This window comes from Lycorma delicatula, chromosome 4, assembly GCF_047948215.1.
Source record: "Lycorma delicatula isolate Av1 chromosome 4, ASM4794821v1, whole genome shotgun sequence".
Lineage (NCBI taxonomy): Eukaryota > Metazoa > Arthropoda > Insecta > Hemiptera > Fulgoridae > Lycorma > Lycorma delicatula.
Genome location: NC_134458.1, coordinates 170,922,603 through 170,936,501, shown reverse-complemented (window position 1 = coordinate 170,936,501; position 13,899 = coordinate 170,922,603). Strand labels below are relative to the sequence as shown.

The 13,899-nt window shown below is 31.1% G+C and overlaps 1 protein-coding gene across 1 annotated transcript in view; it reads left to right on the top strand.

The window, feature by feature from the left end:
* Window positions 1-6,102: 6,102 nt before the first annotated feature.
* Window positions 6,103-13,899, top strand: part of rdgBbeta (cytoplasmic phosphatidylinositol transfer protein 1) — a 34,972-nt gene continuing 27,175 nt past the window's right edge. Inside the window, exons 1-2 of the mRNA XM_075362070.1 lie at window positions 6,103-6,295; window positions 6,793-6,941. Of these exons, the coding sequence (XP_075218185.1) occupies window positions 6,245-6,295; window positions 6,793-6,941 (200 nt within the window). The 5' untranslated portion in view covers window positions 6,103-6,244. The remainder of the gene's footprint in view (window positions 6,296-6,792; window positions 6,942-13,899) is intronic.

The following is a 13,899-nucleotide window of genomic DNA, read 5'->3' as shown; positions in this document are numbered from 1 at the left end:
CCAGTAAATACCTACACTAGAAGAGATTATAGAAAGATAAATGGATTAAGAAAATAGAAGCTTAATCAGAAAAATTCAGAATAGTAAAGTGAGCTAAATGACAAATAAGACAAGGAGAGTTTAACATACTAGAAGGTGAAAAAAAAGGTAAGTATTACAACTTTTTTTTAACCTCCAGGTCCACAGAAGGTTACAACCTAAAAAAAAACAGCAAACATCAGAAACTAAAAAGTTTATCTGGTAGCAGAAGTAAATATAGATTGGCAAATGTTTTAACCTTCTGCTGATTAACATAGATAAGACAAATGGGTTAGGTAACAGGGGTGATGGATCACCCCAGGCTGTTTAAATAACAAAATTTTAATAATGTATATTTATTAAAACTATGTATACATATTATTTTAGATTGAAACAATTTAAGGAAACATACAAAATCTTTAATTATTTTACAAAATCAGTTTATAAAACACTTTTTACCTATCTCTCTCTCCAATGTTCTGGAAAAGTTGTATTTCCACAATTTGTGCAGGCTGTTTTAATTTTCTGGTCTTTTATTCTAGGACAAATGAAGCACCTGTCATGTACAATAGCTAAGAGTGCTTTTATTTCAATATCATCTGTGTTATGTACAAATCTTTGGTTAGCATAATTGATATGTCTTATTTCTATTTTGTTATTTGTACTACAATATCAATTTTTTTTCTGTAAGTAAATTTAGAGCATCAATTTCTGAAGTAATATTTGCATGCAATCAGTGTTTGGAATTTTCACTATATTACATGATTGTGCTCTACTTGGTTGAGGTAGTGTAAGTGATCATTATTACCTTTTATTATGTTTGAAGTAGATGGAATTATTACCTCATCTGACAAATCAAGTTCTATTTCATCTTCACAATAATTCAATACCTCAACACTACCCTCCTCTTCAGATGATGATTGATTATCAGGAACATTATCTTCTTCATCACTTAACTTATTTGTAACAAATTTTGAAACCTTTGCAACATTTACATTGATAAATTCAATTTTGTAACAGACAGGTGCTGACAAAATTCACTAACACAAATTGTAGCAGAGGTTGATGTATCACCCCAAGCACAGTAAAACCAACAAAAGTACAAGCAACTAGTATCAAGGACACAAGAAATACAGTTGGCTACTAATTTGATGATTTGTTGCTCGGATTCAAATCTATTGTTTGAATTCTGTGAATCCAAATCCCATGTTCTACTGCTTCGAATCAATAGTTGTTATAGAAGACACAAGTTAGAATCACCTGTGGCGAGAGTTGTGATTCAAACGAACCAATTGAACACACCTACTCTTCTCTCTCGACTGCTAACATCTGCCGTTTTAAATCCAACACATAATTAACATTATGCGGGAATCGCAACAAATTATAATCGTGGAACCGTATTAGTCATTGTAACTGATTTAATGATTCCCTTATCAGTTTATTAATCATTGAACCATCTGTCTTAAAACAAACGAATCTAATAGACAGAATTCAAATTATAAAAATCATACTTACAAAATGAACAAATCCCATGTTTTTCATTAATGAACTGTAATACTTAATAGATAGATATTTTGTAATACTTTTACAAAATAGATTTAATATAAAAAGACTTGCATATTAAAAATGATTTAAATTAGCATTTCTTAATCTTTTAGTATTTGCGACTCAATTTTCAATCATAACTTTCATCGCATCCCCTCTCACACAATAATTATGTGTTTTGAGCATTTTGACGCTACACTACCTTAATTACAACCCTTACAAATCACCAAGAATAAGTAAATTTATAGATATTTGGCAACACCGTTCCACTGCATTGACAATACCAGAATTGATGCCTCTGTTTTCCTCTCAGTCTTACATCTACCACATTATCACGGTTTTGCGAGAAGTTCCGATTTGTCTCGAACATTGTGGAACATCTGTGCAAACTTGTATAAATGCGGCACCTCGTTCAATTACAGCCAGTCTCAGTCGAGTGAATCTTTATATCGCTATCAAATCTATGGTGAATGTGTGTTTTAATTTGCGTGTTAATTGCAATTCACGGCAGTAGATTTATACAGAATCATGGATAAATTTTTAAGTGAGCTTAAGTGAATATTAGATGATGATGAAGCATCAGCAAGTGCACAGACAAGCGTGGTTCCGGAAATAAAATCAAAAATATTCAACTGCCGAAGAAGAAATCTTCATAAATTTCACGGCAAGTGGCGAAATCAAGACAGTTGAGTAAATCACTTTTTGAATTTTAGTTAGGGGATGATGAGTTTTCTGCTCTGAAAACAAGAGCATTCATGTAGTATTACCATTTTCAACATCCTACCTTTGTGAAACCGGATTTTCTGCGGTGGCTGCTTTGAAGACAAAATATAGATCTAACCTAAATATAGATCTAACCGAAAAACTTTGCTGTGTAAGATAGGCCCAAGGGAGTTGATAATAATTATTAAAATTGATTTTAATTTTGTATTGATGCGTTAATTATTAAATACATTGTGCAGTACTGATACAATCCTATTTATAAGTATTATATCAATGTAAATGTAGATTTTATTATGTCAGAATGTATTTTGTTTTGCTTTCCTTTTAGTAAATTAATATATTTTTTTAATAATTTTCTTTTCGATATGCTCGCCCCCCCCCCAGGAGGCGTGTCTCACAGGTTTAGAAACACTGATTTAAATAATTAAAAAAAAACTGAATTTAAAAGTAATAACAGTGAAAAGTTATGATTATTAATACTTATAAAATGTCTTTTAGTTATAGTAAAATACAGTTTCAAATTGACATTTGAAAATTTATTACGTCCAATTTTCAGTAATTAATTGACCACTTTTAGAAATAAATACGTTCACAAGGGCATTTGTTGCCGGGATGCAGAAACATCTTTTCATTATTTCATACAAAGTTGGGAAAACAACTTTATTTTTTCTCCACTAAATGAAGGGGTTTTTGGTTCTTGGTAACAATGGCATTTTAAAATATTTATCTACTTCCACTATACTTAGCGACTGTGGATGCTGGAAGTAACAGACTTGTTCCGACTTAACAGCTTCGTCAAAATCTTCCATCCACATTGACAGTTTTTTTTCATTCTCCTGGTGCACTGGATTTGAAGTATAAGATTGCTGTAGAGCATCATTTATTCCCATAATTTACGTATAGAGCAACACTTATTTATTACATTATCTTTTATTCTTTTACAATGCATTTCACAATCAGAAAATTTAAAGCCAAATTCTTTGAATCGAGGGTCCAAAACATTCGCCTCTTTATCTAAATCGTATTTTTTTGTTTAATCTAGCATAAATTTCTTCACATTGTTTTATAATAAATTCATTTATTTTACAGTGTCATCATTTTTTCTTTAAAGGAATTAATGGTTTAGCAATCATGAACATAGAAGATAAATTTTTTAAAAGGTTATATATTTTTCACTGCATAGTTTGTGCGTTATTTCATCAAATGATAACAAAATTTCGAGACAATTTTCAATGATAAACCAATCCTCATCATTTATTTCCTACAAGAAACGAACATTAATCATACCCAACCTACTTTGCAGAGATTCTTTAACCAGAAGAATTTTCTTGAACATATCATCGGTGGAATTCCACCTCATCGGTAGTCTTGCTTTAAAGTTATTAGAGCAAGTAGCACTGGTTATTTATTTTGTTTTTTAATTGTCTTCAGTTTTTCTGAAGCATGAGAAGTTCTTTTAAAGAATTCCACAATTCTTTTAATCTTAGATATTGTTTCATTAATAACGTCTGAACTGGACTCTATGACCAAATTAAGGTAGTAGGTGAAACATGGAATATGCCACCAGCAATAAAGCTATATTGCTAACATTATCAGTTACACGTGCAACAATTTTTTGATCGATTTCTAATTCTTATGTAACATTTTTTATTTCAGTTTTAATATTTTCACTGGTGTGCTTCCTGTGAAATTTAAATGTAGGCAGTAAATTTGATTGAAGAGCACAATCATCGTTCACATAATGTACTGTTATGGCAAAATAAGACCTGTTTCAAAGAGACGACCAGCCGTCGGCTGTATGACAAATATATGATGCATTTTTAATTCCACATTTTACTTTTTCTAATGTGTCTTGATACAGTGAATTCAACAGACTGTTGAAAATGTTTTCTGCTAGGGATCAGATACATCGAGTTGAATAAATTCAATAAATCTTTGAATTCCTGTTGTTCTACTAGTCTAAAAGAATGGAAACCTTTCACTACAAATTTTAATATCCGATTATCAATTGTCCTGTATTTATTTGGCAGTATAGGTTTCATTCCACATCATGTAATGTGTGATTATTTAGAAGTCGTGATTTTTTTTATTTTTCCAATTAGGAACTAGAATATTATCTCCAATTATGGTAACAATTTTCACCATATTTTTGATCGTGCAGATGTGGTCGGGACTGACGAGTCGAGTTTCATTTGAAACGGTTTAAAAGATGAGGTATGTTTAGCATCAACGGATGCCGAATTTAATGGGTCATTATTTACATTTGTAAATACATTAGTTTTAATAACTAATGTTTCACTAACGTTCGAAGGTCAAGTAATCGTTTTCTTGAGATCAATTGTGGGTTGTTTCAGTCTGAGATGCGTTAAATTTAACGTTATAGCATTTTTAACCGTTATTTTGGCACAAATTACACCGAGCTTTTTCACTATTTATTGTTTTAAAATGATACCACACATTACTCCGTTTAGAAGACATTGTGGCATCATGAATCAATTTTATTAATTTGTACCAGAACCGAATTATTGAAACTGCCGCAGTCAATTAGTAATTAGACGTCGCCAGACAGGCGGCCTGTCTATTGACGTGAACTGTAAGGTATAAAATGAAGAAATTGTTGCTGATCTAATAGCTGACCAATGCATCATCGTAAATAAATTGATCAACCTAATCAAATCAAACTTGGTTCCATTTCAGAATAAACAAAATTAGTAAGGAACCCACTCACTGTTTTGTTATTTACTTGTTAACATATAATTATATCGTATAGTTCATTAGTCAACAATTGGGTATCGCATATTTACAGCGATTATTAAAAATGAAATCATTGCATTAACATTAGCTAGTTATTTCATGAAGTTTTTGATAGTGTACTCAGAGTCTAATCAGTAATCTGATGGTAAACTCAAAATCAGTTGGCCGAAAAATCAATTGATAATAAATATAATAAGTTTTATACTAATAATTAAAATTTCAAGATTTAAATGCATTTTTATTTATGTGTACCGGTACTTCAAACAACAAAAGTGGTTGCCAAGGCCTTTGGCATTGCGTTGCATGATTCATAAAAATATTCTTTTATGAGTTCTATTAGTTCTTAATAATTACTGACATCGGATGCACTGAAAGATTCATATAACTCAATTCACTGATTCTAAACTCGACAACTAATTTATGTGATTTGAATCATTGTATTGATTTGTTTCTCCCAAACCTATTAATAGATACGTAAACGACAAACAAGCAATAATACCAACAAACAATGCAATATATCTCTCACTGGGATGATGCAACACCCCTGTTACGGCGGAAAGTTAAATAAGCACCAGTAAACGGAAATGGCATTAAGTGCGACTGAAAAGTAATGTATATTAAAATTGTTCAATATGTTTTTTATAGTTTTAAAAACATTTAATTGCCGAAGTCATAGAAAAAAACGTAGCAAAATAAAATTGTTTATAAACTTCTTCTGCTAGCCCGTAGCAATCGTCTAGAATCTAAATTAACAAGTAGCTTTCTGTCTTCTAAGAAGTTTAAAAACACTCAAAAAAATTTTGGTTTTACATTTTCTACATAAAACAATGCAATAATTATGTACTATTTTATATTAACAATTTAAATCTAATTTTAGAAGTGTTATACAAATTTTACTAATGTTGTTACAATTAATAAGGAAATATATCGGTAGTTTTTTTGTTATAGTGTTTTATTGTCAAGATTTTACTTTATGTACGTTTTCTGCAGCTGTTCGTACTGAATAAGTTACAGATAAATTGATATTATTAGGGTTTACATTCACGACAGTTGGTTGCAATGATATCAGGTGTTGGAAGCTGTTTTATTTTTAAAACACTAATGAATCAAATTTAAGGTGGATTAGGAGGTAGATTGGTTGCAGTGCGGATTGCTGATAGGTTATGTGTTGTACTTCCGTAACTTAGATTAGTAAACTTATATTATGGTTTTGATACGGGAATATAGAATATGTATGCCACTGACTCTTGAAGAGGTAAGTCTCATTACTTTTTATTTCTTTAAAATAATTTATCTCTTACGTTAAAACCATTATTGCAAATCTGATTTTAGCCTTTATAAAGTATTGATCGTGGTGTTCTATAAATGTTGGTATTACATTCGCTTACGAAGATAACATATATATATATATATATATATATATATATATATATATATATATATATGTTTTCTTTTTTTTTTAATAAATTCAATAATTAATTAGACATCGTAGTATGCTTACATTTAAGTTTGTAATAATTTTGCTCAGTGAAAAATTTGATTCGCAAATTAATTGAATAAAGATATATAAATTAACGGATTTTTCAACCATTTTATATATCATTTATTTTTATGTTAACAAGTTTTTTTGTTTGAAATTTTTTCAGTAAATAAAATTTCATCAAAAAAATTAATTCCAAACTTTTTCCACCGTATATTTATTTTAATTGAATGGTGATTTTACTTTAATTAGCATTCTATTTGGTGTTATAGTATCAGATTGGGCAGTTGTACACAATAGCCCGGCATAGCCATGAACAAAGTGAATCTGGTGAAGGTGTAGAGGTGATTGTAAATACAGCATGTGAGGATGAAGTTCATGGAAAAGGGCAGTATACAGAGAAGAGGATACATCTGTCTAGGTAGAAACTTATCTTTGGTATTCTTTTCATTTACACTGTAATTTATGATGCAGTATTTAGTGTATTAAAATCTATTTATAAAATTTAATCAGTTTTTCTAGTTAAATTATTGATTGGTAAACATAAAATATGGATCGGTTAGTACCCTTAGTTTTGAAAAAATTGTTTATGAATAGCACATTAAGGAAGTACCATATTTTAAGGAAACTGTAAACCATAATTAGATATTTTGAATGTGTTTTGTTGTATGCAAAATAATACAAATTTTTAGGGATATGGATTGCAGTATTAACATTTACCTCTATTAATTTAGAAAAATACCAGGTGTGTAAGTATCAAACTGGAATTTGCCATAGATGGTCCTAGCTGTGAATGTAGTTATCGTCAAACTGCATCATTGGCACCATTGTTTTTCTTTTACTCACAACAATTCAAGTTTCATACAACAGCATAGTTTTAATTACATTGAACATGTCAAGTTTTGTACCTACAAACTATGATTTGTGGACAGCATTGATTTTCTGTTAACGATTTAAAGAATACTGTTGCAGAATCACAGTGCTGAGTGGTTTAAAAAAAAAATTCTAAAGCGATTTTGACGTGAGAAATGAAGAACATGGAAGACCACCAAAAACGTTTGAAGACGGCAAATTGCAAGCATTGTTAGATGAGGATGACGCTCAAACACAACAACAACTCGTGGATCATTTAAATGTAACACGAGAAGCTGTCTCCATACGTTTGAAAGCCATGGGAAAATGGATTCCACATGAACTAAATGAAACGGCAAGAAAACCGAAAAACCACTTGCAAAATGCTGCTCGCGTACGAAAGAAAGTTATTTCTTCATCGTATTGTGACAGGTGATGAAAACTCTATATATTTCAAGAATCCTAAGCGTAAAAGATCATGGGTAGCTCCAGGCGAACCATAGGCATTGATTTCAAGGCCAAATCACTATGGAAAGAAGACAATGCTCTTTGTTTGGTGGGATCAGAAGGATGTGATCTATTATGAGCTGTTAAAACCTGGCGAAACCGTTAATACTAATCGCTACCAACAACAAATGATAGATTTACGTCAAGCATTGCATGACAGTTTTTTTGGCGTGGTATTCATAAATTGTCAGAGATGGCAAAAATATATAGCTAGCGAAGGACAATATTTCTAATAAAATATTTTTTATCATTTTCATACAATAAAAGTTTATTTTTCTACATAAAAATTCAATTTTCATATTTACTCACCTGGTATATATTATGAAACACTATTATGTTTTGTAGCTCTTTTATACTTGGTCAGAATGGAAATTGATAACATAATTTGTTTACTTTACCCCTACCTCTAGTATTTTCTCTCTTGAAATATTATATTAATTGATTGGATCTATAAAAAAGGACTATAATAATTATCAGCTAAATATAAATGCTAGATATTATTCACAAGTGTGTTGTTCCAAAAGGTTTTAACTCATACAGGCTAATTTCCCCATGTTTCATGCACTTCTTATTTTTAATGAAATTTACTGTGTTTATTTAATCTACTACAGTTGAGTACTGATAAACTGGCCGAATGTAAAAAAACTGTTGTAACTTTGAAGGATCATAAAACCTCAAGTAATCAAACAGAAAACATATTATCGCAATAAACATATACATATTAATATGTATTAAAATAGATAAAAACCTTATCAAAATTCATTTGGTATTTTTATTACAATTTTTAACATGTTCACACATTTATTTTAATACGAAAGATGAAATAATGTGAGAAAATAGAAGACTTTCGGCATGTGAGAAAATAGCAGACTAGGGTCGTCCCATGTCAAGTTGTCCAGTTTGGAAAACCATCTCCAAATATCATCAAATTCTTGGTAGAGCTTCCCCATGGCCAGAAATGCCATTTTACCATATTGCAGCTCTTTATCTGCTATGGCTAATTTTTCTTATGGCATCTTATGTCAGGAGAAATCCATAACCAAATTTGGTCAAAAATTTTTTACCATGATTTTTGGTCCATTTTCCAAGGCTTATATCACAGGTATACCTTCTCAAATTTTATTAATTTTATAATAGGTGGGAAGGACAGCTTTTAAACTACATAATCCATGCATTTTGTTTTTTGACTTGTATATTATAATAGGTAAGAAAGTTTTTCAAAGATAATTAATTTTTTGCATGTGACGAATTTTTAATCTGTGGACATTTCTAATTAATTAAAACAGTTGAAGGTGGAAAAGCATTCAGTGCTTCAGAATAATATTAGATCTTTTAAAGAATGTTCTAAAATTTACAATATCTTGAAAATACTATAGAACTTTCTAAGCTGATCTGAAAAATCTATTTTCTGAAAGTTCTAGAAATTGTAGAATGTTCTGGAAACTCTACTCTTCAAAACATTCTAGAAAGTTCTGGAAAATTTCATTTCTTTTAGAACATACTAGAATGTTCTTTTGTGAATTAACATAGTTGTTAATGAATAACTTTTCTATAAACAGTTGTGATATTTATTGTTATCTCCAACTGTGTTTTGAATTGCTTTAAATTGAGTAAAGTTCTTGGCCCCTGCCATTTTGGCAAACCTGGTGGCTCTGAATGCCACAACCTTTAAGATTTAAGTATGGAAAAGCTGTTTTGTTGCCTGTGAAAGAACTATTAGCAATATACAAAGAACTTTTACAGCAGCAATCTGGAATTAGCTTTAATGAAGTTGCTGACATATGTTCCTATCATAAAGCTGTTTTGCTGATGAAGTTTGAATTCCTACAGCAGGACTGCTGTAATCCATTTCGAAAAGAGTTGTGCAAAGCCAGAAAAGGATTGTGGCCTATTGATATTGATTCTGCTGACCGATTAAAAGCTTTAACAGATTATAACTTCAAGCCAGGTCAGAAGTTATGCCCACGATGTAGGCAAGAATAAGCTCTAAATAAAGATTCAGCCAAAGGATGATCAATCAGAATCTAGTGATGTGGAAATGCTAGAGGCTTTTGGAAGAATGGATGCCTCACTTTCACCACTTGGAATATCACCTTTGAAGCTTAAATATTTCAGCATACTTGATTCAAAAAGCTACCTGAAGCAGAATGTAAGAAGAGCACAAGATGCTATTGCTACTACAGCAGCAGCTGCTGCTGGTTTAAGTGTTACTGATATAATGCAAACGTTAAAGAGTAAGCAGTGTCAAGGATGTAAAGATGTGGATATCCTGATTGAAGAGCTCAAAGCCAAACTTTTGATCTCAGCTCGCTCTCAACAAGTTAATATTTTGACATTGGCACCCAGTAGCTGGAGTATTGAGAAAACAACGAATGAATTCCAGGTTTCAGTGCAAACGATCAAGCAGGCCAGGAAGCTGAAATCTGAAGTTGTATTTTGGCGAGACCAGAAAAAAAGGAAGAAAAAATAGAAGGATGGTCCTAGGCAACTGGTCTTCAAATTTTTTGAAGATGATGAATTTTCCCAAATATGTCCAGGAAAGAAAGATTTTGTTTCAGTTAGGGTCAGTGGTGAAAAAGTCCACATGCTGAAATATCTACCAATTTAAAAGAGATATTCTTAGCTTATTGCATAAATTATGGCTGTGAAATTGGCTTCTCAGAATTTTGTGAACTTAGGCCAAAGTGGTGGTGCATTACAGTTGGTGCTGCTGGCACACATTCAGTTTGTGTTTGTGCCATTCATCAAAATGTTAAGTTCATGATAGCTGCAATATCCATCAAGGATGACTACAAGGTATTGATTGAGAAAACTGTCTGCAGCTTAGAATCTAAGGATTGCATGCTACAGCTTTGTGTGAACATTGACCTGGAAAAACTGGATTGGATAGAGTCCTATTTATTAGATGAGCTTAAAGATTATGGCATGAAGGAACTAGTAGAGTATAAGCAGTGAATTCATACAGGCAGACACACATTGGAGATGCAACAGGCGAATATGGGAAATTTTATTGAAGAACTTTCCTTAAAGATTTTTTGCCTGACTACCCACCATTTTGTTTCAAAACATCAAAGTTCATATTTAAAATAACTGAAGAAAAATCACAGGTTTTCCATTGGGAAAACAGCCAAGCTACACTGTATCCATTCAGTTTTATTACAATAAAGATGAGCTTCAGAATCTTAGCATTTGCATGGTCAGTGATTGTCTACACCATGATATCATTGCTGTTCATATATTTTTGACTGAACTGATCAAATACTTGAAGACAGTGACTGAAATAAAGCGAATATACTACTTCAGTGGTGGTTCAGCTGCTCAGTACAAGAATTTTATCAGTTTGTGCCACCATGAAGAAGACTTTGGGATAACAACTGAATGGAACTTCTTTGGTACTGGCCACGGAAAATCACCTTGTAGTGGAATTAGAGGTACCACAAAATAATGATCTATAGAAAACCAGATAGTGACACAAAGAGACTTATTTGAATTTTGTTAAGAAAATATACCAGGAATCAGGTTCAAACAGGAAAGCCAGTTTCTTAGTGGTCACACAATTGCTGTAACAAGAGAAAACCACCCGTTTAAGCTAAAGAGTAAGCTTTAAGACTAAATTAGATATTTTTATTTTATTTTGAAGCTACTGTGTTCTATAATATTGTAGTAATTTATTGCACTCTGTTATTACTACTACAACTATATTTCATTTTGTTTATGGTTTTAGCATTTTTGTGTATATGTAATAAATATTTTAAAAAATTGGGTTGCCATAACAAATATAATTAGTTGAAACTGTCTCCTCTGCGTGCAACAGGAGGCAAGGTACAACCAATACAGTTAACAACTTTGTATTAACATGTAGCAAAACAGATGATGTTGCTATCGATAAACATTATGGAACACTTGCTCCGTTAGTGTGAAGATGCATTATTTTTCAACTGTTTTTCTACCACTTATAAACTGCAGGCCAAAAAACAAACTGCATGGATTTTATAGTTTAAAAGTTGCTCTTTCTAACTATTATAAAACTAACAAAATCTATAAAGGTATACCTGAGATAGCTTCCAAAGGTAGGTCAAAAATCAAGTTAAAAAATGTTTGACCAAACTTGATGATTAATATCTCCTTACATAAGCCTCCAGTTGCTTTGAAACTTGATGATATTACACACAATTATGCCCGTTACAAAGTCTTGTTCCAATTAAATTCCTAGATAAGGAATTGTTTAAGCTTAAACTTTGACTTACAAAATGTTACATCAACTTTGTAGCTGAATTTCAGTTGGTATATCTCAAAACCAGGTGCTAAAAGAAACTTGTGAATAACTTATTTGAATTCAACATAAAATTTTAACTGAAAGAATTAAAACTCAAACCTATAGCTTTATTATTGCCTTTAAAAGTCAAATTTAGAATTTTTTGCATGTATGCATGAACTACCAGTTAGTACCTTTTTTTTTTTCAAGAGATCACAGAAAATCAGCAGTAGTAGATATAGAGCTACAATTTGGTAAAATGGCATTTAAGACGAAAGCAAATTTCCATGCAAGATTTGATGAAGTTTGAAAATGGTTGAGTGGGGACCCCTGGTCCACTTGACATGGAATGAACCTACTAGCTTTTTCTAGAATCCAGCACTGAAATACCAATTGGTTATTTTATGGCTACTTTGCTTTTAACTGATCAACCCTCTAATTTAATTGGAATTAGCTAAATGTATTACATTATTTTCTTCAAATTTAATTTTTTTTATCATTTAATTAATTTAATTTACAGTATCTAATAAATAAAATGGATACAATGTTTTACATAGACATCAATAATTCTATCAAATAAAATAAAAATTATCTATCAGGAGTTGTTTGCTGATAGAAAGTATAGATATTTGGGCATAAACATAGTCAACTGTAATTAAAAATTACGAGTACTTTTCAAGAAGATGCCCGCAGCCAATCTGTAGTTAGTCAGTTGTCATTGTAGTTATTTATTATATGGTGCCACTAAAAGGAGAAAATAAATAAATAGTGCATATTTTTTTTCTTTTTAAATACATACATTGTATTGTAATATCATTAAAATACAATGATACTGTAGTTATAAAATAGTTACATAAAGTACAGTATTTTTTGAGTACAGTAATTTACGTATATCATTTACTGTATAACTTAACAACAAGAACCTAATCTGTATCTGCATTAAATGTGAGTCTCAATTTACGCGATTTCATTATACGTGGAAATTTTCCTGAACGTAACACCCATGTAAATTGAAGGTGCAGTGTATAATAAATAAACCTAAAAGTATAAATATAATTGAACCAAATTTAACCTACGCTTGCTAGTCAAGATTAGGGAGTGAATCGAGCATAGGTTACGTTTGGTTAGATTTTATTTATTTTTTGGATGTCGAGAGTTCCAGCGTTCAAGTCCTAGTTATTTTTACATGGATTTTAATACTAGATCGTGGATACCGGTGTTCTTTAGTGGTTGGGTTTCAATTAACCTCACATCTCAGGACTGGTCGAACTGAGACTGTACAAGACTACACTTCATTTACACTCATACATATCATCCTCTGAAGTATTATCTGAACGGTAATTACCAGATGCTAATCAGGAAAAAGAAAGAAAAGATTATATTTATTATTGTATAAAGTTAGATTATAATTAAAATTTTTTTATTTATTTATTTTCTCCTTTCAGTGGCACCATCTAACATCTAACTACAACGACAACTGATTAACTATAGATTGGCTGCAGGCATCTTCTTGAAAATTACCTAATTAATTTTCTGCTCAGATACCAATATGAGGGATTTTTTATATTCTATTTGCTGGAATGAGTGGTCTCCTATATAAAATGAGCTATTTATAAGAACGCGGTATTATATTCATTATTGTTTTGTGTAGGCTTTCAGCAAGCTTTATTGGGTCTCATATAGTAGAAATTTATTAAAAATATTAGAAATATTCTTTAAATGATAGTGAAAATTTATTTACGTATAGTATATTTGCAGTCATCTG